The 27,044-nt window shown below is 39.2% G+C and overlaps 1 protein-coding gene across 1 annotated transcript in view; it reads left to right on the forward strand.

Moving 5' to 3' along the window:
- LOC108676805 overlaps positions 1-27,044 on the forward strand; it is a 210,579-nt gene that overhangs the window by 3,223 nt on the left and 180,312 nt on the right. Inside the window, exon 3 of the mRNA XM_047883342.1 lies at positions 17,981-18,585. Within this exon, the coding sequence (XP_047739298.1) occupies positions 17,981-18,585 (605 nt within the window). The remainder of the gene's footprint in view (positions 1-17,980; positions 18,586-27,044) is intronic.

The following is a 27,044-nucleotide window of genomic DNA, read 5'->3' on the forward strand; positions in this document are numbered from 1 at the left end:
AAGATTAGACACAACCAACTTTAAGATATCCGATGAAGCTTTAACAACTCGGGAGCCTTTCTCCCGAGCCCCGACTGCACTATTCTTATTCCATGCAGACGCTCACGCGTGAAATCAAATGCTAAACTTCCAAACTTGATGGCAACTTCCACCAAGAGTTTAAACTTAGCGAAAAATTATCCGAGGGGAGGGAAAGTGCCATATAGGGATGCAACCTCAGCATTCCTAGCATGCATTCCTCGTTCGATGTCGGCATTCCTCCCGGACTCGGTATTACTGCTATATGCATATACGTATAACTAATTTGAAAACAACTTGTCATACCCTTTATAAGAATTCGCTACCTTCGTTCCCCTCCATGCATTACCCAATATATTTGCTTGACCTCCTACACCAGCATCATCCTCAATATTTTCTATTGCGCCAGAAGTTGTACATTTCCTATGAAACCTACAGTTTCTCTTGAAAACATTCCCGCTGCAGCAACGTGAAACTTCCTCATCAACGTCATTTCTCCTCTTAAACGGTAATAATAACAAACTAATTATTTCCAAGCAGGATAGTCTCAAGTGTGTTGTTGCTAACTCAAAACTGTATGTGCTATGGCTCTGCAATAATTAATCAACGAATGCTAATTCACATGATGATATTTCCCATCTAAATTGAGAATTAACTGCGTTTGTGATGATAAAAATGAATTCGTGGCACTTGCTCCAATTAAAACTTTTGGTAATTTTATCATCGCTCGGAATTCGCTAATTTCAGCTAAGAATTTATATATCACACTTATTTTCACGAAGAATTAGAGCACAATTTCTTGCCAGGACTCAACCAGGAGTGAAGGGATTTGTTCTAGGATGTTATTCACGATGTGTGTCCATGTGTTTGTGGCTGAGCTAGGTTTCGGGTAGACGGCAGGCGGTAGGTTGCCAGGCAGGTGGCTGCCGTGTAGCTGGCACTGCGTGAGTCAGATGGTCTCACATAGCTTGGCTGCAGTGACACACGCGCCTGTAGCAGTGCCACACGCGCCTGTAGCAGTGCCACACGCGTTAGCAGTGCCTCGGTACCATGCCGGCCTCCTTTCGATCGTCCCGCCTCTTGATATCGTATACGGTTCAAGCCCCTGTGAGTTCAATGCTGTATTCCTCATCGGTTCGAACATTTGCGAGTTCCTTGCAATATACCTCCAAAGGTTCAAGTTCCTGAGTTACTTGCCATATTCCACATTCGGTTCGAATACCTGTGAGTTACTTAATTGCTATACTCGTCATTCGGTTCAAATACCTGTGAGTTCCTTGCTATATTCCTCATTCGGTTCGAATACCTGTGAGTTCCTTGTTATAGTCCTCATTCGGTTCGAATCCCTGTGAGTTCCTTGCTATATTCCTCATTCGGTTCTAATTCCTGTAAGTTCCTTGCTATTTTCCTCATCGGTTCGAAACCCTGTGAGTTCCTTGCCATATTCCTCATTCGGTTCGAAACCCTGTGAGTTCCTTGTTATATTCCTCATTCGGTTCGAATTCCCGTGAGTTCCTTGTTATATTCCTCATTCGGTTCGAATCCCTGTGAGTTCCTTGCTATGTTCCTCATTCGGTTCGAATGCCTGTGAGTTCCTTGCTATATTCCTCATTCGGTTCGAATGCCTGCGAGTTCCTTGCTATGTTCCTCATTCGGTTCGAATACCTGCGAGTTCCTTGCTATATTCCTCATTCGGTTCGAATACCTGTGAGTTCCTTGCTATATTCCTCATTTGGTTCGAATTCCTGTGAGTTCCTTAATTGTTATACTCATTAATTTGGTTCGATCCCTTGTGAGTTTATTGATATATTATTCATACTGTTTGAATTCCTTTGAGTTCCTTGCTATTTTCGTCATCCGGTTTAGACCCCGTGAGCTCATTTCTATTTGCCTCAAAAGGTTCAGATCCTGCAAGTTCGTTTATCGATGTCCATTTTTGCCCCATTTCGGGCCCACGCAATTTAGAGGACGTGTATTAACACCGCAAGTTTGTTCAATTTATTTAGATGGTACGATCACAAAAATGGACTTCGAGTACATTATCCCCAACAATCATTTTTTTTATTTCCTGCAATTGATTTCCTTTTCACTTGCTGAGAATTTCTCTGGGTTTTTATCGTCACCCAAACGTACCTTTCAACGCTCGAACGATTGCATAATTCACGTGTGACCGACCACAGTTTTTATTTGATCTGCAGTACGTAGCACTATTGGCAGTCTGATTGTTCCTCGTGATAGTTTAGTTTATCCCGAGACTCTGACTTTGAAACGAATTATTTGCTAAGAAAATACTGATTCCGAATGTTAACTCCCAATCGAAGGACTTATTGTACGTAAATTTCCGCATTACTTCGTTGCGTGGCGATATTGGTTTAAGCGGTTATGCTATCAGGACCTCCCTGGTACGAGTTTAGAAGTTGCTGAATGTGTTAGAATTTATATAAGTTCATGTTCAGGACGCGGGCATAGGTTTCATCACTTGACGCAGTTTTAGTTAAACTTCATTGAATATTTTATGAACTGATTATTTTTATTTGTTTAATAATCAGTTCATAAAATATTCATATAAATTCATGTGTTCAGTTCATATAAGAAACTAAATATTCATTATTTAGTTTTTATTTATTTAATGATAGTTTCATTTCTATATACGTGTGATAAAGTATTAATTTTTTTCGTTTAAACTCGAGACACTGGAGCCGTGCCACTTCCAGAATATCAGTTCGTATTCGATTAACCGATGTTGAAAGTTGTTCAACGGCTAACAGACTTGTATTTAAAGTTGTTTCTTTGTGAATTTTCTCTCTTCTCACTAAACATATTCCTTTGCCTAACTTATTGGAATATTTATCTTATTATCCCCATTACGCCAGTCATTCTTCACACGTGCGTTTCACTGCTTCGCTACTTTTTAGCGTATTTTCTCATATATGAAAAAAATATAACTCAGTACTCACTGCAGTGAGTGACAGAGAGTGCATTTTCTCGTCGACGAAAACTTGAGGTCACGGATGGACGGACAGATGGACAGACAGACGGACATGGCGAGCACAATAGTGCATTTTTTTCCACAAATGAGAAAATGCGCTAAAAAGGCGTAATTGTGCTCGTCACGTCCTTCCGTCCGTCCGTCCGTCCGTCCATCCGTCCGTCTGTCAGTCTGTGACTTCACGTTTTCGTCGATTTTGAGAAAATGCGCTCTCTGTCAATTACTGCCGTGAGTACTGAGTTATATTTTTAGTCATTCTTTCGTTGCGTTGCCTCGAGAGCATTCCACAAGACTAGCGGCGTTAGTAATGCGTTTGTGAAGCGTTAGTGAAGCGTGTACACGCGTAGATGTCAAAGGCTATCATGGGCCGTGTTTGAGGCCCACGCTTCATTGATAACTCGGACACGCATAAAAATAGCCGCTAAGCGCTGCCCCGCTCTGCTCTGCCACTGCATCTGACGGCAGTTAATGAGTCTCTGCACACCGTCACGTCATATGCTCTCCGATAATTTTCAATTCTCTCAAAATTTTTGGGTACATTTAATTTCGTTCAATAATTTTTTACGTTTTTTTAGAGTGAATGACTTCTTGTAACCTAATCTATAAATATATTTCTAATCTATAACTTAAATTTCTAATCTATATTATATTTCTATAATTTCAATAAATTTCTAATCTATAATTTCTTCTCTAATATAATTTCTTTCAATTTTTAATCTATAACTAAATTTAAAACTTGCTTCACATGCGTCACGTAAGGATTCATGAGCGTTAGTATTATCGATCTTATTGTCGATGTACTATTCAGCATGTGCAGTGCATCCGACATTGTCGTGCCCAGTTACAAGCTTGCAATTCTCCATTGAACATAGTTTTCATTATGGAGTCTCTCTTCTATGACTCTTTTCTTCACGATAGTTCAAAATTTTCAGCCATCTTTTGAGCTTATTTTTCACATGCTTGGCACATACCTTCTCGTCAGACTTAGCGGGAAGATAACTGTATCATTCACAAGGTTTTCAGCTGGTATTTTGATCCATCCTCTGAGCTCGTCTGTGGAATTCTAAGAATTTAGGACAGTTTAAGACAGTTTTGTTTACTCTTGATGAAGGCTTCTTCGATTTTTTAAATAGGTATATATGAAGAAACGGATAATTTTGTTGATAGTTTTCAATGCTTGGCTTGCGAATACATAAATTTCAGATTTACACCGTTAAATTTTTCGGAAGATCGTAAAGAGGTTCTTTTGCTAACCTGCTGTACGTGATCCTTAAATAGTCGTTATTTAACCCACGAGGCGTCTCATTGTGTCTGTTAACCATAAACGTTCGTGGCGAATTCATTTACGTTATGCATTCTCTGCTTAGCATCTCTTATATAAGACGACCCGAAGAAAACAACTGCAGTTGTTCATGCTTCTGAGATGCAGGTTAATTACACTAGCAAAAACTTGTCTGCCCACACCGGCTTGCTGTGGGAATTTTTTCCCCTCTAATTGCGGTAACGTCTTGCAAGGCGCCGCAATTTGGCCGATCCCGACTCGTACAACTTTGAATACGTCGGATTTGTTTACATTTTACCTGGTGAAAAATTTAAGAAGATTTGTGTCAGTTACTGTATAATCATAGAAGGCATATATCTTCAAATTAAGGGCTAAGTGATTTATTTTTTTTTTATTTTGGCTTCTATTTTTTCCTACAATGAAAATATCGAAATAATTATTTGTACGTAAACGTGCTGCCTAATCTTGTCATTTTGTTTGACCTACAGAGGTTTTAGAAAACCTCACTCAATCATTCATATACATTGTATTTATGATGATATTTTACTATAAAAAGTAGAAGTGATAACTTTATCTATTTCTAATATTGAATTAGCACTGTAGCACCTAAGTTATCAAATTATTGAAGGAAACCTGGGATTATTTGGCCGTTGCAATGTTATGCCTCCACTAATATGATCGATAAAGTAAACTTTGAGGGTAAAAGGAATGCATTTGTAAGCTTCTGTATTTAGTGAGCGAAGAAAAAATCTTCGCAGTATTATCGTGCTTTATTGAAAAGATCAATTACTACATTTACAGTGTTGATTGATATACCATCAGCTTGACAGTTATATAAACTTATTTGAGAATTTTGCGCAGTAATTGACTTTGAATATTTGTCGGAAATTTGTACCCTCTAACCTACCCGAAAATTTTGTTTAAGTCTAAGTGGAGAAAATTTCCTCACCGACGTCGCTCGAAGTTTTTTAAATTATTGTATCTTGCGAGTATAGGATCACAATACACAATTATATACGAGTATAGGATCACAACAGTTGACTTCTAATATATTTTTGGGCCGCAAAATATCCCGGTTTTGTGTTCCCATGTAAACCGTTATTTGAGATGTGCTGCTAATTTGATGAAATGTCTCCTCTGGACGTACAAATTGTCCATATATTGTAGTTTTGAGGTATTGAAGATTACTCAAGTAAATCCGGAACAGTTTAAGCAGATTATTGTGCACTAAATGATTAATATTGATTTATATCGGATATATCGTAAGGTAAATGATCAAATATACTAATATTATATTAAATACACTGTTCCTATGCGATCGTCCCTAGTTTATCAATATAGTTGTGCGCTATGCGCATCTGCGTATGTCGGTATGACATGTCGCAACCTTTATACTAGGCTGGCGGAGCATAAAGGAAGGAGTTTTAGAACAGTAAACCTGCTTGCGCAATCCCCTCTTTCAGCAGTACGCGTTCATGCCAAGTAGTGCAACTTGCCAATGTCCGATAGAGATTTTCGAATTTCAGCCACAACGACCGGTGTGTCCGAACTGCGAATTTTAGTGTCCCTTTACATTTTTAAACAAAAGCCAAGTTTAAAAGCCGCCAACAGTTCAGATCCCCTCGAAATTGTAAATAAATAGGTTTGCCTGCCAATGTATATTTCATTCTTACTCGTTTTTCATTTGACGATTCATGCTTCAATGTGAATTAATTGCTAAGTGTTTGTACCTGTGTTTTAGGTTTTGAACTGATGATGGAGCTGGTCTCCGAAATGTTTTCCTTTTTAAGAGATGGTGAATTTTCTGGCTATTTTCGTTGTTTATACATTTTTGATAAACTTGCGATTTAAGCAGTCAAGATATTATATTATATTATATTATATTATATTATATTATATCACATTATATTGAACTGTGCGTGTGAAATGCAAATTTGTTAGATTTGTATTTAATTCTAAATTATTGAATTAAAAATCATCTACCGAGAAGATTAGACGGGTTTTAGGCTCGATTTCCGAATTAAACAATTTCTTCCAACAAGATTAGAGGTGTATTTAATGCTCAATGGGCTTTCAAATCTAATCGGTACATTTGATTGAAAAGTGCAATGAATATCGGAACTTGGACTTTCGTTAAAGCGAAATCGAAATCCAAATAGATCATTGGAAGTCGGAACTATAAATGAAACTCGAAATTCTTGTGAACTTACGATGTTAGGAAGCTGCGTGCAACACCTAAACTCTCTGGTCTCCCAACTATTAGTTGCATCTCAGTCCAGCGCCTCGCCTCCAAGTTTCAATTGTCAGAACTGGACGGAGTTTGGTTCTCCTGGTCGCTCACGAGACCTCACATGGATTCGCCTGCTGTAGTTTCGGTGGGAATTGTGTGCGGCATGACGAAGTTCCAGGAATCGGGAATGAGGATTGAGAGAATTTTTTTATGTATTAAGATTAAGCATCGTTATACCTTTATTTTTAACGTACAAATTTTGTGTCGATTATTTGTAAGAGTATTGAACAGTGAGGCAGAAAGAATAAAGTGATACCCCTTAGATAGTTTTGAATGTGGGAATATAATTGTAAAATTATCAAGTATCATTTCCATTCTTTGTTGGTTGGATCGAATACCATGAGAATCATTCCCGTAGTTGATATTAGGCTGTGAAATGGGAATTATGCGTCTGATTAAATTTGGCTATTACATGGAGGTAATTATTGGAACTTGAAACGTGGTTTTAGGAGTAACGTTGGGTCGCATTTGCGCATGGGAGCAAGTATGTTATCATTTTTGAGGAGTTTTTTTTCCTGAATTCTCGTGAATCTTGAAGAATTCGATTTTACTTTCCTTGAAGCAGCATGGAGAAAAATTCCTCGACGATTTGACGTACTTAATACTTGTGCATGCATGTGCACAAGTATTAAGAAAAAGATTTTAAACTTCGAGCATATTTACAGAAACGTTTGAAGATCACTCTTTAATTGAGTTCGACGGTTGCATACTTCTTCGAATGCTTCGCGAATAGCATCAGTTATCTAATTTTCGATTAACATTAAAGTATAGATTAATGACCAGGAGTTGATTTATCATAATCGCAAGTGATGTAAATTGAATTCATCTTGGCTACTTTTGGTCTGCTGATGACTTTTGGTTCATGCTCAATGATGACCCAAATTTCTTTGACCGCCGTAAGCTGCAGTTGAGGAAGAATTAGGAAGGGTTGTTGTCTCATGTTATCCCCCGCGACTGTCAAATGGTTAAAGTGCGTGGTTGTCTCATGTTATCCCCGCGACTGTCAAATGGTTATAGTGCGTGATGAGTCGACAAAATCTTTCATTTTCATCCCCAAATTGTGAGGCTGTCACGTGCAGTGTCTGCATATTCCTCGCGCCATGGCCTGGTGCCGGTCGGTGTCGCTACCTGCGAGTTTAGCTTCTATTTTTCGTCCTCGAAGACACGGGACTAAAATACGCAGCAAGCATAAGCTATGCCAAGACTTAAACGTCGCTGGCTGCTCCCAGCTTATGATAATAAACGATAAAGTGTGATGTATTAAATTTATCACTGAAGAGTCCACGGATGCATGCCCAACAAGCAAAAAATTTCTAAATTTGGAGTCAGATAGATATATGATTTCAAGATTGTTGTCGGAATGAAATAATTTCCGCTTTACATTGTATTAAAATATTCAGAAATAGTGATTAATTTCGACCCAATAAAAAACTCAATCTGTGTAAGAAGATTATATTCTAATATTATAAATGTCAACGGGAATTACCTGTACCGTCGGATAGATTTTTGTGGCAAAATCTTTTTAAATTCATATAGGGAGTGTTCCGTGAATTGATAAATTTTACACGAATGGAAATAATATGTTGATGCGACGCATAAAATAAAAGATTTTGATACAATGCTCATTTCATGGGCTAATGAATAAACCGTTTCTCCATTCTTAATTCGCGTGTACTTTTGTCACAGAAAATTTGGAATTTGAAATCTTATAAGGATTCTTTCAATATTATATTACCCTGCTAGAAGGCTAAGAAAGCGTTGATTGATATGTTGTAGGATGAATGCCATATACACAACGGGCTAAGACAGCACGGCGATATCCGCTATAGCAAGTTCCCGAAGTCTATCCTGAGGTATTGAAGCAAAAATAATTCAAGTAAGTCTATTATTCTTAGTAAAAAATTGAGAGCGCTGCAATGGAAAGATCCAAATACAGGCGCTCTCCTGTGAAATTTTTATTTATTGTAGTAGCTCGAGGAATGTATTAGAGAGTATCTGTAATTGAAGTTATCGCATTAATGCACTAATGCGCAGTCACCATGTGCTTGTCGTAATGTGTGAAGCATGAAGCGCAGTCACCATATGTGCTTGTAATGTGTGAAGCATGAAGCGCAGTCACCACGCTGTCTCTTATACACATCTAGATGTGTATAAGAGACAGGCATCACGCAGCTATTCTGCGCGGCATCACGCAGCTATTCTGCGCGGCATCACGCAGCTATTCTGCGCGGCATCACGTAGCTATTCTTCTACATTCATTATTGTTCTTAATTCAAATAATTCTTAGCCTTTAATTCCTTATTCATGCATCTAATAACACGTAAACCTTAATAAGAACTGAAGATATCAGAAATATCGATAAGCCGTTTGGCATGAAATTGTAAATATGCACTGTGAAACATTTTTGTCACTGAATTCACGTTGAAAGAAATTCGTTCTATCTTCGAGATGACTAAAAGCGTCTGCACTCGAGATCAAGCAACCAAAAAATTAGGATAACATTTTTTCGAATAATTTGATTTGGATTTGAGAATCGTGCCTCCTATGAATTAGCATCATCGTTATGATGCGGGTCATTTTATTGACGATCATTAGGCATCATAAATATATTGATTTCTTTTTTCAGAATTAACTAAATTACTTCTAATTTCAGGTGCTTTATATTTGCCTTCTCATGGGACAAATTTTTTAAATCAATTTTTGAACAAATTACAAGAAAGATATGTTTGACAAAATGCTTCATATATTAAATTTGTCTGAATAGCTCGCCTTTTTTAATCATTTTAACAGCGCCATGAAGCAAATTAGCTGGCCATGTTCTATTATTTATGTGTTGATTTTAAATTTAAATGATACTTATATGCCAGTCTTGCTTAATTGGCAAAGAATGAATTCGCGCTACAGCTAAAAATATTTACTCGTCCGAATAAATTAACGTTGACTCGTTTCAAAATTGGTAATTTAATTGCATAAAGCTTCCTGCTTTGGATATTTTTTTCCTAAACGCAAAATTTGATTTTGATTAAAGAATAAATAGACCCAAATAAAAGCATGAAGTTATTTGTGCCATTAATTGATTATGATTGATTGGATTATTAGATACCAAAATAGTTAGACTTCATGGAAAAAATTTCAGGGCAATTTGAAGGCTTCCTACATAGCGCCAAGCATTGAAGAAATAAGTCAAGTAATTTTTAGCGCATTTTCTCATTTATGGAAAAAATGCACTATTGTGCTCGCCATATCCGTCTCTCTGTCTGTCCGTCCGTCTGTCCGTCCGTCCGTGACCTCAAGTTTTCGTCGACGAGAAAATGCGCTCTCTGTCACTCACTGCAGTGAGTACTGAGTTATATTTTTTTATTCATTCAGGAGTTCAGCCAAATTTAGAGCTCATACGAGTTGAATTCTCTATTGTACGACTCATGTCCACGGACACAAAAACGTTGCGAGTTATGATCTCAGTTCATTTTTCTTGACCTATAAGCCAATATAGTTAATCGCTCGGATATTTAATGTTGATATGGTGTAATTTCAGAAGGTTTGGGTGTTTTGCGGCCAATATTTTCATAAATTATAAATAGGCATTCAATTTAATGCCTCACATATCATATTATATAAATTGACAGTCGTAAAGGATTTTAATTGCTCGATTAATACCTATTTTATTCCCACCATAAATTAATATTATTTTAATGCTTGATTTGCAGCGCGTTATCAATGAATTACAGAGCGTTTCGAATGATGCAGTTATTAGAAAGTGGCGTAATGGCACCGTAGACTTCATGGTTGTAGCTGATAGTTCAAAGAAAATAGCTGTAATGTATATATTGTTATTCAAGGCTAGCTGTCCCATTTTTGGCAGGACGTTCGTAATTTTAGTTTATTATCCCAATTTGCTGAAAACTGAGAGCATTTAAGGGGACCGGCTACCCTCCGGAAAAACTTCTACAGTTATTATCCGATCATCATGAAACTTCACATACATACGTAAAATGTAAAAATAAGAACATTTTGCTTGTATGATTTTTTCAAAAAAATTGATAGAAAACGTGAAATTCATAGAAAACGGCTAAAAAGGGGTACTTTAGAAAATCTATCTCCTCCTACAAATATCATCCTACAACATCGAGACACATATCATTCGGTTTTTAAGGACCATACCTAAAAATTTGATGATCATTTTTCTCATTTTCCCCTTAGTTTTTATTTTATGCGCGTTTTATCCCATTTTTCTCATTTTTCCCCTCTCCCCCCCCTTCTCCCCCATATAAAAAACGAACCAGACAGAAATTCAAAAAAATGATCATCAAATTTTTAGGTAATTTCCTTACGAATCGAATGGTGTATGTCTCATTGCTGTAGCTTGAAAACTGTAGGAGGAGATAGGTTTTCCGTGACAATAAGTTGAACTTTTCAGGACGGCGCGACAAAGTCCCGTGCGCCTCGAAATAGGCACTCAGTGTAGCATGGATACCAAACTACAGGCTTCTGTAGTTTAATCCACTCAAGGATGCTAGCAGCAACTTGTAGCGCACCTCTACGTACAATGTTAGGAGGGTAACTGAGCTCAGATGCCAGATACACCAAGATATGTAGTCTTGCCGCTCTAATTTAAGCAGTCACCACGTGCTTGTCGTAATGTGTGAAGCATGAAGCGCAGTCACCACGTGCTTGTCGTAATGTGTGAAGCATGAAGCGCAGTCACCACGTGCTTGTCGTAATGTGTGAAGCATGAAACGCAGTCTCGTACCTGTCTCAGTGTACGCCACACGAAGCGCAGTGTAACAGTCTCAGTTTATTTCTCGTCCTCGTGGGTGTTTACGTCGATCAGGTGCCGCGCTGAAAGCTGCGCGCGTCTCGCCACGCTTGGCTTGTTGGCTGTCAACTATAAGCGTCACATCGTCGGCCACGAATACCGTAGATTTATTTGTTCAATTAAGAAAACAAGAGAAACCTTACCGGGAAGCAGGGTGATTTGTGAGGGCGAGATATGCTGATCTCATTTGAAAAGAGAGTATTGTACGTTCTATTGAGAGTAATATCGTCTATGTCGCCTGTGAAGCTTTTTAGATTATATAGGCATTCATTGTCGATTGTCGTCGAAGTGTTATGAAATTTAATAAAACCCGTAATTATTTATTACGGTCATTTCTCTTTATGTATTTCACTAGCGCATCAGAAAATACATTTTTATTAAGTGATCATTTCGGAGCTGGGAACCAAAATGCTGACAAATTTATCAACAATCGCGTTTCCGTTCACTTTGCTTGCACACAAAACACTTCCGTTCTTTTTTCTTGCCGCACGTGTAAGCAAAGAGGGTGACTCTGCTTCTGCACTTCATTTTTTTTACTCCATTTTATGTTGATAAACTCCGTAAATCGTGAATTTGCTCCACATTTTAGGCTTAAGCAGAACCTATTGCACAAACAATACAAATAAGCGTTAAAGAAATGATCATTGATGATATTAAAGAACACTTTAAAGAAAGGTTTAATTCTTCCACAATAAATTTGAGAAAGAAATAACCTCCATCGCTTCTCTTTCTTTCTTGTATAGCACCCTTCAGCTTCACCGATAAGTTACTAAATTCGGGACCCTCGTTGACATTTTGGTGATGGAAGATATTTATTTTTACTGTCAGCGGACGCGAGACTTGAAACATACCCTCTGCTTCACTCCCCTCTGTAAATAACAAGCCTGCCTTCCCCCATGCGATGCTTCGGCACCGTAATGTGCTGCCTAATTGCGTGTTTTAGCTTAACAAGTTTGGGGCATCCTGCATGGTTTTATAACTTATTTTTAGCGCATTTTCTCATTTATGTGAAAAAAGGTGCTATTGTGCTCGTCATGTCCGTCTGTCTGTCCGTCTATCCGTGACATCACGTTTTCGTCGACGAGAAAATGCGCTCTCTGTCACTCACTGCAGTGAGTACTGAGTTATATTTTTTTCATCTCACTGCTCATATAATTTTAACAGTTAGAGAAGATTGTTATTTGTTTGATTGTAAATGGCCACAAGTTGTTTCAGCTAGATCTACACCTAAACGTAGTGTATCTTCATAAAGTTTGATGAGGTTAAATTCACGGAAGCGTCGTTTTATTTACATTAGTTTGTTATCTAGGCGCCTGAGGTTCATATTGTCAAACATTTTTTATTTAACCAGAATTTCTTATTTTCGAAGATTTTGTATAAAAATTTTCTGTTCAAAAATTGGTGCTTATATGTAATTGACCGTTTTAATTTTGTTAATTGGCGGCGCCATGATTTTGTAGCTGAAACATTTTTTTAGTTTCATTTTCGTTTCAACAGTATCATTTCTACTGAAAAATTTTTGCGCTTCTACCGAGTTATATCCCATGCAATTTTTTTAAGGAAATAAGGGGTAACTTATTAAAAACTAATTAGAGTCGCTCATGAAGTTACTCCTGTTAATATATATAGATACTCCGGTTAATATATACAGATTCATTACGAATTCGATAGTTGATCATGCTACATTTATTTATTATTTATTAAGAGATACGTCGTAATTTTGAGTATGGCCTGTATAAACACAATGAAAGCGACTGCAATGGCGAGAAGCTCCTTTAACGAGTAAAATTAATTTCAATAACGAGACCAGAAGTGTTCTATTGGGCCTAATGACGCTAAATTTACGTGAAATTATTTTTCTCTGCAGTCTTGAAAAATTTTGAGCTGACATAAGTGGAGTTTCGGTCCCTAAAAATAATGCTCATATCATTGTTTGTTAGCCATGAAACTGAAACGTATTAAAGAGCGAGAATCACTAAGTCACTTGAAGGAATTAGCGAAAGTTTTTCCAATGAGCGATACACTTTTTTAGGAGCGATACAGTTTGGCTTGGCCAAAGGGCGTATCAGTGCTACGCCCGCTCTCTACTCTAGCTGTATGTAGTAAAGTGGGTCTCAATAATGACAATATTAATTTTTACGTGTGTGTCCAGCTCTTAGGAAAGAAAATTGTAGGACTAATCAGTAAAGAAGCTGCGGGAGGCTCGCATCAGAGACAAAAAGCAAAGTAAAGCTGCTTTATCTCTTATTAAAATTATATTATAATATTGAATTATTAAGGCCATTATATTGCACTATTATATTGCATTATTAAGACCCATTTTATTGCACTATTATACTATTATATCGCATTATTAAGGCCCATTATATAAAGGAAGATGAGCGCGATACGCTAGAGACTCGAGCGCGGACGAGGGTGGATGTATCGCGTCGTCTCCTCATTAAATTCCAAGCAAGGGCTATGGCGTCCAGGTGTTTTATGTCCTGCTACTCGACTCGCTGAAATTGCATGAGAATTTTTCTCCAAGGATCGTGCCGAGGGCTGATGGATGACTCCATCCCTAGGGATGCACGTGAGTCTAGGAACTCGAGGTGGTAGCCTGGCTTTGCTTGTGTAGAATACACTTGAGGAATAGTGACGATGAGGGGGATTTCAGTGAATGATTGTGTCGTGATTTCCCCAGCCCTACTAACAACCTCCCCAGCCCTACTCGTCACCTCCCCAGCCCTACTCCCCACCTCCCCAGCCCTACTCCCCACCTCCCCAGCCCTACTCGTCACCTCCCCAGCCCTACTCACCGCCTCCCCAGCCCAACTCTACACCTCCCCATAGCTGGGGATCAGTTGTGCCAGGATGAGGCTGGCAGAGAGCCAACGTACACAAATGCGTCGTCGTGTGCGTCATTATACAGACCGTGTACGCATACGTGCCCCGTGACCGTGCGCTCGTGTACGTCACTGTACAGGACGTGTGCGTTATACATACGCTATGTTTGTCCGCATCTCAAGCCAAGTTTGGCATGCACGCTGGTTAATTATAAATTCCTTAGCTCACAAAATAGCAGAAAATATCTTGCCTTTAATCAGCTAGAACGAGCTTTGTTGTTAAGGGAGATTTTTTGAGCAGTGCCCGTTCGAAATCAACTCCTTTGATATGATGGTGCATCACCCTTATAGAGTGGACATTACACTAAAAATATTCTATTTGATTGCCAGTATAATTAACGATGTCACTGCGGTCAATAAATTAAATTGATCGTGCATTGCGCGCTCATGTGGAGGTTGAATGTATTATTTTACGATGAACGCAATTAGAACCGTTAGAAAGTTTAATAATCTACGCATAAACTCCATATCGCTTCCAATTCTTCATATTTTTATGAAATGAAATTCAGCCCGGAATTTGTAACGGGCAAACTATTAACCAGTTAAGGGTGGCAGATTGGTAAAAAACTGTCATACCTTTCTTTGGCCTTACGCCCGTTAATTTACGGGTGTATTTTGTACGCCTTCTATAATAATGATACAAAAGTGCATGTACTCTAAGCGCTGGGGCAGGTGCAGCAAAGCTCACATGCACCTAAAAGCCATAGCGTCTCCACCACAAGTTGTTAGCACCAGCAACTCCCCCAAGACGTTTATGATAAACATCAACTTCATCGACGAGCACATTAAACTTTTTACGACATGAACGGTTTCTTGCGCTCGCTGTCATGGCCCGCTTATTAGTGGACGAATTGAAGCACGCGTGACTGGGAGTGACGCGTGAAGCAAATATTGAGAACCGGTGACGACGAAATGATACAGGCGCGATGGAGTGGGACGGCAGCGAGTGTTGAGATTATTATGTTGTGTATGTACGGATGTTTGAATGTTAGTAGCTGATTATGGGAATTAAGTAGCTGGGATGGGAAGAAGTTGCGATGCAAGCTTTGAGGAAGATTTTTTCTTCTGTAAACACTTCATCAGCAAAACATCTGGTTTTGAGCTACGTATCAATCCCCTGAAGGCACATTAGTCCTGTGATTTATTTCGCTTTATAAGTGGAATGAATGACTACGAAACGTATAGATCAGTTCGGTTATTTGAGCGTTAGCAAATTATAGTGACGAATTTGTTGTGTTATGTTGGACGATCAAAATGGAGTTCCAGCAAAGAAATGCTGTTTAGTACAAATATTCTGGAATGGTTATCTTAAATATTGTTTTGCACTTTGCGGCTGAATAATTTAAATCTATGCTGGATAGCTGAAATTGCTTTGAAGTTTTACTTCAATGCGAGCTAAAATATTTAGTGAGCATGTTGCATTGAAATTTATTGCAGAATAATTTCAGATAACGTTTATTTATTAAGAAGTTTCAAAATAGGTCGTTATGCATTTTTGTAGTGCCCTTAATATAACTTGTCCTTCATTCATACAAAAACTACATGAACCATTACAGATTTTTTGTCCATGTTTGTGCTCAACTGGGAAATAATTCACATGCAATCTTACGAGCACGAAGAGAAGACGCGTTCATAATATAATAATTTTGTTTGAAGACTTGAAAATAATTATAACTTAGGAACGGCTTGTCCTGACACACGCAATCTACTCTTTCATTAGGCGGCCGATGCAGAGGCGGCCCGCTGTAATTTATAGCCATATATGAGTGCGATTTATGGAGATCTGCGCGGCATCACGTAGCTATTCTGCGCGGCATCAGGTAGCTATTCTGCGCGGCATCACGTAGATATTCTGCGCGGCATCACGTAGCTATTCTGCGCGGCATCACGTAGCTATTCTGCGCGGCATCACGTAGCTATTCTGCGCGGCATCACGTAGCTATTCTGCGCGGCATCACGCAGCTATTCTGAGCGGTATCACGTAGCTCTGTCTCTTATACACATCTAGATGTGTATAAGAGACAGGAATAGCTACGTGATGCCGCGCAGAATAGCTACGTGATGCCGCGCAGAATAGCTACGTGATGCCGCGCAGAATAGCTACGTGATGCCGCGCAGAATAGCTACGTGATGCCGCGCAGAATAGCTACGTGATGCCGCGCAGAATAGCTACGTGATGCCGCGCAGAATAGCTACGTGATGCCGCGCAGAATAGCTACGTGATGCCGCGCAGAATAGCTACGTGATGCCGCNTAAATATTGGCGTACAGCGATGGCAGTGGTACCATTGGAAAGAGCAGAATTCCAGCTTTCAGATGAGCACAAAAACCGAAAAACGCCAAAATTGAAAATTTTAGGGTAGCCGGTCCCCTTAATTATAGAAGAGGAAGCGATGTTTCATTCATAGGTTCCAGATTCAAATCTTGCAAAAAACGTAGTTCTAGCACCTGGTAACATCTCTACAAAGTAATGTCCTAGTATCATTGCTACCCAAATTGATAAGGATTCTCTCACTCAACTCATCGATAGCAATGAGCTGTACGCTAAAAGTAAGCAGTGCCAACAACCTTAATATTAGTAAATCCTGCATATGGGTGGATGCCATTTTTTCTTTGGTTACCCGCGTCGTTACTTGAGTGGATTTCTCGTCGCCGAAGCTCAGTTTGATCACCGTAATCGAGTTGGCTTCGTTTGGACGCGGCGTCTTGCCTCCGCGATCCAGCTTTTACATTTTCAGAGATGCAAAATTTTTTTATACAGTAGAAAATTTTGAAGCGAAGCGCGTTTTTTCGAGTGTTGGGTTTCATTCTGTTTCTAAAAAATTGACTTCTTCTTTTTCTTTGCTGAATTGTTAATTTTATTAGGAAGCTCTTGAGCAAGATAATAAAATGGGGCCAAATTTTTAGCTGACAAAATAACGTCAAAATAACGCCGAAAAATTGGTTTCCGATGTTTTCGTGAAAATATTCTCCACTCTAACCGGCACGACCGTGCCCCGCATTAATAATATCTGCCTCTCAGAAGATCTTGAATTAATGAGCTAGGTATAATGGCAGTGTTGAGTTTCCGAAAAGTTCGTGGTTTTCCCACGAGCGATTCCTCCCATGAAAAGTTCGTGGTCTCCGCTTTCGGGAATTGTGAAATTATTCTTATGGTTCATGGTGCAGTGGACCATTGGTCAAGGATGGATGTTTATGCTCCGAAAACTTTATGATTAGTACTTAGTTTTTGAAGTTGATAGATAATTTTATTATTGATAGATAAGTATTCACATGGCAAGAAAGTCATTTTAGATCAGATATGTTGCAGACCATATGGTCTTCGAATGGCCAAGATCAGAATAAATATCGGGGTGCGTAGAAACGTTCCGTATAGCGGCAGTAAATATTAGGCTTGGAACTCTCAGTTAACTTGTGTGTTTCCGTTATGATTGATTTGCCGTTTGTTTCATCATTCATGAAATCCATTCCAATCTAAGTAGATTCAATTCGTCACTGCTTTCAGTTTTTTGTAACTATTTATAGAATTTAGAGGCTACGGATCGAAATGTCTAGGCTCCACCGCCGCCAATTTTGTTTGCCTGTATTTTCGAGCTTGTAAACGGTGCTACTCTTCCTTTGAAGGAAGAGTATGAATTTTGAATTTGAAAGCAGTTTGAATTTATTTTGAAGTTTAATTCTATGATCTCATTTCTTTACAGACACGATAGCGACCCCGACACCCCGAAAGACTTGGGTGAACAACCCATCACCAACCTCTCATCTGACCAGCCACCACCACCACCATACCATCGCCATCGTCGCCACAAGACACGTCACCACTCACTCACTCGCGATCCAGAACCTAACCACGAACACGATTCATACTCCAGACAATTCCACCAAAGCCTCAAACTTGCTGATAAGCCCAACGGAGAACAACACCAACCCATACAAGCTATCCAAACACAGTTAAAATTACACGAGCAAAATCAACAAGAAGAGGAAGAACATCAAACCCAACAACATCTGAGCCAGCAGGAGCAACATCAGTCGAGGAACTTTTTGCCATTTTTTCGTAATTCCTTGGGCAACAGCAAGAACAAGTCGTCAAAAACTTGGTGGTTATCTAAAGATAGTTCCAAAGGTAAAAACATCGATAGCCCTCCCACCAAGTCAGTACTAACCAACACTAGCTTCTTGAGCACCACCTCCACCAGCAACCATTGTGGCAGTGCCTCCAGCGCCAGTACCTCGCAAAGAGACCCTCGTACCAGCAACTACCTTCCAGCCACCGGGGCTTCTGTTCAGCACGACCACCTTATATGTGAGTAATAATTATTTTTTTCCGATCATGTGATGAATAGCAAATTGTAAAAAAATTCATAATAATGCATCGCGAAATTAATATATGTATTTGAGATTTATTGTCAGACTTATCGCTTTTAATGCGAGTGCAAAAACTTTTCTGATACCGAAGTTGAATGTAGTGCTGTTAATGCATAGCTGGAATGTTCGTTAACTAACTTTTCAGCTCACGATTAAATCTGTTGTTCAGTATTCACAGGTGCTTGTACTTTAGTAAGCGGGCATTTGAAAAAATGTATCATGGTTTATTGGTTTATTTGCAATATAGCTTTGCACACTTAAATATTGAGTCCGCTGTGCCAAAATTCTTCAGTCTTTAAACAGATATGAAAAATTTAATAAAAATATTTTGTAACTATTTTACTGTCACGGTCCAGGAGTTGAAGTCATGAGACTGAGTTTAAAATATTAAATGCTTGTTTATCGATCATCAGAGAAATTCCCCGATTTTTAAGTTTTTTTTTGAGGAAAAAAGGGCCAAATCCGTGCTGAAACCTGTGCAATCAGAAGGAATTGTTTAATAGCAGTCCGAAATTATTTTCTCTTAATTCCCTGAATTGCTTTATTTATGTTTTGCGTTAATAATATTGCAACTACATATTTCGTCTAAATTCATTAAATTAGGATCGCTCTGTGTTCATACTTGTCATTTTCAATCTATTTTGACCAACACAAGATTAGTTTCAGTTAATAAGTTTTCATTTTTCAAGCATGTTTCAATGCTATCAGGAACAGACTAGATGAAGCTATGGAGAAGTATATGTTCAGACTGTTCTAATGCTTAGCTTAATTATACTGTTCTTAGCTTCAGACTGTTGGAATGCTTCGAAAAGCACATGAATCGGTGACAGTAATATTATTCAATCCAGACCTATTTTTCAGCGCCAAAAATACATTGCTATGCTATGCCACATTTCTCGTGATGATTTTTACACACCTTTGTTTGGTGACACTAGATCTTATATTTTTTATTTTTCTGTTTTAATCTTGTTCCTTATTTTTACTTTTAGTCATTTTACGCCAGTATCTGAATGTTTTATAAAAGGTTTTGAAGAATTCATATTCATAATCAATTGTTTGTCTTCATTCATTTTTAAACTTCGCTTTACCGCAGATGACAATTGAACTATGTAGATGTGCATTGGATACCATTTTTTTAGGAATATCATCATTAAAATTGCGATGCTAATTATTTTCTGACGAATAGGAAATTTTTTTATGTTAAACTTTGTAAAGTTTGAATCTGTAGTTCAAAATTGAAAGTAAAAGGTGAGTTCTTTTAGAGTTTCTAGTTTTATAATTTGGTTTCAAGAGCTATCATTTCAAGGGTGTCAAATTTAAATTTGTTTAATTGGATTTTGTGTTCGTGTTCAATTCCAGGGCTAATTTTTCCACACGAATTATCTATTTGTGTGCTGGAACATTATTTTAATGATCGCTATACTCTTCATGTCTACCATCGCCCTGGCATGTCTTTGCTAGTGAATGTTTACGCTTATACCATGCTTTCTCTATGGTTAATTCATTGTCTTTCTTCCTTTTATTTTATGTTCGCGACATTACCTGTTGCCAGCAATGAGGCTATTAATGGGACAAAATTCAAAATGTTGTCATGGGAAGGTTATTATTCATCGATTGATTAGCTAAATTAGCAATACAAGTAGTATAAGATGAAACACAATGCCATCAACATGTCAATTTTAGAGCTCTTCATTGCTAACGCTTATATTATCATTGGAGAAAATAGCGGTTTGCGTTTCGATTTTCGTTCAGCGTTGACTGAACCGCACGGAATTTTTTTTAGGAACCAAATAAGGCTTGGATGATAATTCGACTATAAGTTGCTGAATGAGAGAACCATTGAAGAATTGATGTAACTTGGCAAGGAATATTTTGCCTCTATTTCATCAAAGCCGGGATAATCAGAAAAGTTTAAAATCTCAATTAATTCTCCCGTAAATAGCTCTATATATTTTGTGAATAAAAACGCTTGGAGCTGTGAAATAAGTAATGATGTAAATTTATTACCAACTTCAGTTTCGATGATTTTCATAGATGATTTTTTGATAGAAGTTCATAGATGATTTTTTGTGTTCTTCGATTTGAATCAACAACAAAAGGGCTGCCTCCGATTCTCTTCTAGTAGTATTTATATTATAAATAGCATTAGATATTATATTATCTACATAACATATATCATTATCTAATTTTAAAACATTCTAAAATTTGAAAAAGCGTCGGAGCTGCATTCCACATGCATACAAGTTGATCAAGGAGCTAAATGAAAGCAACGATAACATCGTTGTGGCGTGATATATATACAGTATATATTTGCTCGCGTAGGTATACAGTATATGCTCGCGTAGATATACAGTATATGCTCGCGTATATATACAGTATATGCTCGCGTAGATATACAGTATATGCTCGCGTAGATGTACAGTATATGCTCGCGTACTGCGGTGCTCGTCGTGCCATGGTCCTGCCTCTGCATGCAGTGCATTGTGGCTTTGTGTGTTGCATCGAAATTACACTTATATAGTGACATGACGGTCGACAGCTGCCACGCTTATGGCAACCGTTGCTAGCTCCAGCTGTTGCTACAAGAGGTACTTGCTGCAGGTGTTACTGGCTGCAGTTGTTGCTGCAAATGCTGTTGGATGTAGCTGTTGCTGCAGGAGTGGCTGGCTGCAGCTGTTGCTGCAGGAGTGGCTGGCTGCAGCTGTTGCTGCAGGAGTGGCTGGCTGCAGATGTTGCTGCAGGAGTGGCTGGCTGCAGCTGTTGCTGCAGGAGTGGCTGGCTGCATCTGTTGCTGCAGGAGTGGCTGGCTGCAGCTGTTGCTGCAGGAGTGGCTGGCTGCAGCTGTTGCTGCAGGAGTGGCTGGCTTCACTGATGCTGCTATCGTTGTTAGCTGCAGTTGTTGCGAATATGTCCGAATTGAGGTTTCATTTTAGTCTTTTCATCGAGTATTCTATTGACATCAGAGACAATTTTTGAGACGGACGCGATTGGTCATCTAAATGATGGAGTTGCTTTCAACCGTAATGTCAGTGGTCGATTCCAATACAATTTCCTAATATTAATTTAGAAATGGCTTATAATTCTTACTCATTTGATGAAGGATAAATGTGAATGGCCGAAGATTCTTATTATTAATCATTTTAATAAATTTGAACATCAGTTCTGGAATATTTTCGAGTCGGACTACCGCAACATCAGCTAGTAGATGGAGTTCCGTTCCCTAAGCAAGCCCTCCTCATGGCAGGATGCGCAACACCTGTCGGTTTCTTCAGTTCTTGCGTGTCGCGTTGTTTCGTCCACCTGAAGAAATAATACAATTGAACTTGTTCGTGATGAGCGATGTAACACCTGCCATTCTTATTCATTCAGTAGCATGCAGGTTTCGAGTATGGGTTTCCTATAGCTATTGATGGTGATAGTTTATAATAGTATCAGCTTGTTAATAGTACGTGCCAACGTACGTACGTACATATGAGAGTAAATGGAAGTAGCATAACAATGTCAAACATTTGTGGTCTAGTTTTAATTAAGAGCCGAACCCTGTCAGTTCGAACCATATTTTTGCATCCTCAATGTCCAATAATAGACTAAAATGTTGACTTATCCATTCAGCTAAATCGTCAATCATTTTACAACTCACAACCAAAAATTTTCTCTGAAAATGGAGGTTTAGGTTAAGTTTAGGTTAAATTTCATTGCATTAAATAAACGGCATACTATTGATTTCTTCTAGCTCCATTGTGAAATAGATAGACTTATCTTTCCAGTTAAGATAATCATTGTAAAGGCCTGCACCAGAGGAATGCTTAAAAATTGTTGAAGTTTCAGTGACATATTCTCGACTATCAAACTGTTAGTTATTTTTGGATTTGAGCAATCATTCGACCTCACGCAATAGATAAAGGCTTTTCAAATTGTGCTCAGTTTCATTAGAAGGCTTGAAATGAGAAATTTGCTAATAATTTATGTAAATTTGTCAAATAACAATTTCGATATTACCTGTTGCATGCTCACTTGAAGCATACTTCCCTTACCTATGATACGAAAAGGCTCACCCGTAGACGAGCCCCTGGCCTGGGTCCGTTGATCCTGCCGCTCCTCTATATAAGCACGCGGGACTATATGGAGTCGAGGGGCTATTCTAGTTACTGACAACCGCTGAATATATGGTGCCGGTTGGTCCGTCACATTGATACCTGTGACCGCTGAAAAACTGCTAAGAATATATGTAATAGATAGCAGCACAGTCCTGAAAACCACGCGATGAATTAACTATATTGTCTACCATTGGCCAACGACTGTACCCATTGGCCATATCTACATTTATTTATAATTATGACTTTTTATGTATGTTATTGCCAGTTTTTAGAAATATCTAATTTTCGGAATGAAAAAACCCTTGAACTACAAGCACATGATTCTACATGTTATGCTTCTTCCGATCACGCAACTTCTTTTTCAAGGATCAAGTTACTACTCATCTGTTTCCAGAAAATTCATTCCAATGGAGCAGCACTTGCTGAGAAAGCATTCGAGTCTAAATTATTCTTTTTATATCGGCGAGGCGAATTGCCCCTCTTAATCGACCAAAGTTTATTCACATTTGTCTCATAGAAATTCTGATCCGTGCAACAACTCCACCCGAATACGCAGCGTTTGGCCGGGTTTGGTAATATAATTCTGGTGATAGATTAACACTTGAAATTGCCAAGAATTTAATATAGTTCTTGCAAGAAGTCATTTGTCACTTCTCCAAAAATTTTTTTGTTACTGAAGGTTCCTATTGTATCGGTATCTTTCGTAATGGGCATGGAATGCTATTAGTTAATAATATGGATTAGATATATATTGACTATAATCGATTTATACTGATCAGGAATTCAGACAAACGTATAGCACGCTGGAAACATAATTATAGATTTTCCGTCACGCTGTGCGATCGGCGTTCCTAATTAAATTCCTTCCAATTATTATCTGGTTGCGTTTCTCTGGCAATTAAGCAACTAGCCCGCGATTTATGCGTCAATTAATATTGAACTGAAGCCGTTATTCACTATGGTGCGGGGTTCAGATTATCGCTTGATCTATTAACGTATAGAGGTTGGGAACGATTTTCAGTTATCGTTTAACGTGGCATTAAACCAAGAAACAATGAAGATCCTGATCGGTTGTGACCAGTGATATTATTTCTTTTAGGGAATTGAAAACGCGTAATGTTGCCTGCTATACATGGATGGAAGATTATTTATATATGGTTCTAAGGAAACATTCTGTTCAGTTATTCCACGTTTCCCTTAATTGGCTGACGTGTTTAAGTGATGAACGAATGGCAATTGTTGATTGATCACTTTACTGGGCTTTCTTATATAGTTGTGCAAAGTTCATATAAAAAACTTACAAAGTCATCCTCTGATCAGTTGCCAAGAAAATGTTTTCCTTTTTAGTTCCGACGACAAATGTGATCAATTATAATCAATAAGGTGCGACTCCATTTTTCAATTACCTGGAGCAAATCCCAGGCTTTGTCGTACGGAAGTTAGCCAAAGTTTGAAGGCGTTCAAGAGGCGCGGGCTTGTAATTTTAGTGTCGCTTTGTTCGGCCTAAAAGCTTCCTGGAGCCGAGGAACGGCCTGCGTGACCTCCATTCCGACTTCCCTTATCGGTGGTCCGTGGATGCGACAGACTTTTTTCCGCACAGCCAAACAAAACATTTAGTGTTCACTAGAAACGCATACTTTTTCTCTAGTGGAATTCAAAGATGCTCAGTAGATTATCCCTGATTTTTATCTACACGCGGGAAGCCATCAGACGCTGCGGACTTCTTTGGTCAATCTGTAAAATGCCGCTATATGCACCTTTGCCTTTCGGAACCAATGAGCATCTATCAAAGCTTATTTGTAAAAATCCATTCCATTTACACAATTCCTATCGCATTTTTTTCAAAAATGAAGATGCACCAATCATGTACCTATACAAGACCGCTTACGACTAGCATACAATATGCTGCTAGTCGGAAAATTTTTTGCCATAAATGGTTAGAAATAAACTTTCTCCTTACCCGAACACTTGCTCCGATTTTTACCATTTCTGCCGTCTCCAAGTTCTGCCATCATCGGGACCCCGATTACCGTCAGTGTTGTGGTAGGCGCGTGAGTTTCCGGGGCACAGGAGCTACTGAGGTCAGGGCTGCCAGTCTGCCCAGTCTGTGCTCGGTCTCTGTCCCAGTTGCTCATGTCGGTCCTCGACGAGGTCGTGTTTCCCCTCCGAACTTGCCCGTCCCGAAGCTCGGTCAATAAACCCGCTTCTGCTCACGATGTTAAGTTTTGTTGTGTTGCTGGGATTTCGCAGCCTCTCACTTGTGTTTGGTGGTGTAGGAGGCAAATATTTACTCCATGACACGAGTACAAAATGTCATTGACGCATCTGATGATACGCAAATAGGATGAAACTTTTATTGTAATAAATAGTGATGAAACGTTTTTCCTTGCTGCCCGCCAAACTCCTATTTATTATTTTTTATTCTTATTTAAGTCATCATATAAATGTTCACGAGCATTCAAACACTGCAGTCGAGTCGTTTGAACTTGCAAACGTCTGCTCTTTTATTTGTTTATAGAATAGATCGATACGCTCTGCATCTAGTCGGATACTGGTGAGGGTACAAAACGACATTTCGGTCGACACGTATTACGTAATTGTTCGGCATCAGTGGCATTGTTAAGGAGAAGGTGATTATTTTGTAACGGAAATTAGGTTATCAGTACCATTTCAAGCGACCGGTCATGAAAATAGTTTTCCATGAACGTCTACTACTTGCAGCGCAGCCCCATGCGAGCCTTTTCACTAGCAACACTTTTTCAGTTCAATATTCACACTGCCTCACATTTAGAGCTACTGATTCGATACTCTCGGTTAGAATGAATTCAAGACATCATTTATTGTACAATAATAATCAGCAAGTTATTCGTCCAAGGATACAACCTACCTCGTCCGACGTTGCAGACCTTAAGAGTCGTGGCGACAAGCAGTGTTCATCTTGTCGCCGTTCGAGGCGGCACGAAGATCGATGCCTCGCACGCGACGTAACAGCGGCCGAAACAGCGATGCTATTTACGGTGCGACCTTCGTCATAGTCGCGTATATCAGAGGAGGAGTATAATGGCCATCACGAAGGGGCTGAAACTTGGCTAACCTCGATATACTTTTGTTTCAAAACTCCTTCATAATAAGGCTGGGGGCAAGGATTATTTAGGATAGTAGAGGCAAAATTATTTGCTGTAAAAGTGCATGCGGTATTAAATGGCCTGGACTGGTTTCCTCGATTGCTCGTTTCTCGTCAGCGATGAAGGTCTGCTGTCATGTTCTCACTTATGATTGCTGGACTTTGAACAAAAGGGTAAGATGAGTAAAGTTAGATCTGAGGAAACCTTATTTGCCTGAATTAGAACGTAAAATAAAAACTGTAGTCCTTATAGTAACATTCATGAAAAACTTTCTGTCGTACTTAGGATGCTTGATAACTCGGAGGACTGACGGTGAATGTTGCGTCTACCGAGACTCTATTCGCCTTCAGGATAGCTCTGGTGACAATGTTGTCGTCATTTAGGCGCTCGATATTCGGGGTGCGACTATTCCTGGGACTCTTGCACCTATTCACTCTTGCAGTGATAAAACGCGTGATGACACAACAAAGCATGACACTGATGCGTTAAACTCACAATACAGCGTGACACTGATGCGTTAAACTCACAATACAGCGTGACACCGATGCTTGGCGTCACAATACAGCGTGACACTGATGCTTCACGTCACAATACAGCGTGACACCGATGCTTTGAGTCACAATACAGCGTGACACCAATGCTTCGCGTCGTAATACAGCGTGACACCGATGATTCGCGTCACAATACAGCGTGACACCAATGCTTTGCGTCACAATACAGCGTGACACCGATGCTTCGCGTCACAATACAGCGTGACACCAATGCTTCGCGTCACAATACAGCGTGACACCGATGTTTCGCGTCACAATACAGCGTGACACCAATGATTCGCTTCACAATACAGCGTGACACCGATGCTTTGAGCCACAATACAGCGTGACAAGGATGCTTTGAGCCACAATACAGCGTGACACCGATGCTTCGCGTCACAATACAGCGTGACACCGATGCTTTGAGCCACAATACAGCGTGACACCGATGCTTCGCCTCACAATACAGCGTGACACCAATGCTGCGCGTCACAATACAGCGTGACACCAATGATTCGCGTCACAATACAGCGTGACACCTATGCCTTGCGTCACAATACAGCGTGACACCAATGATTCGCGTCACAATACAGCGTGACACCTATGCCTTGCGTCACAATACAGCGTGACACCAATGCTGCGCGT

This window comes from Hyalella azteca, unplaced genomic scaffold (assembly GCF_000764305.2).
Source record: "Hyalella azteca isolate HAZT.00-mixed unplaced genomic scaffold, Hazt_2.0.2 contig12663, whole genome shotgun sequence".
NCBI lineage: Eukaryota > Metazoa > Arthropoda > Malacostraca > Amphipoda > Hyalellidae > Hyalella > Hyalella azteca.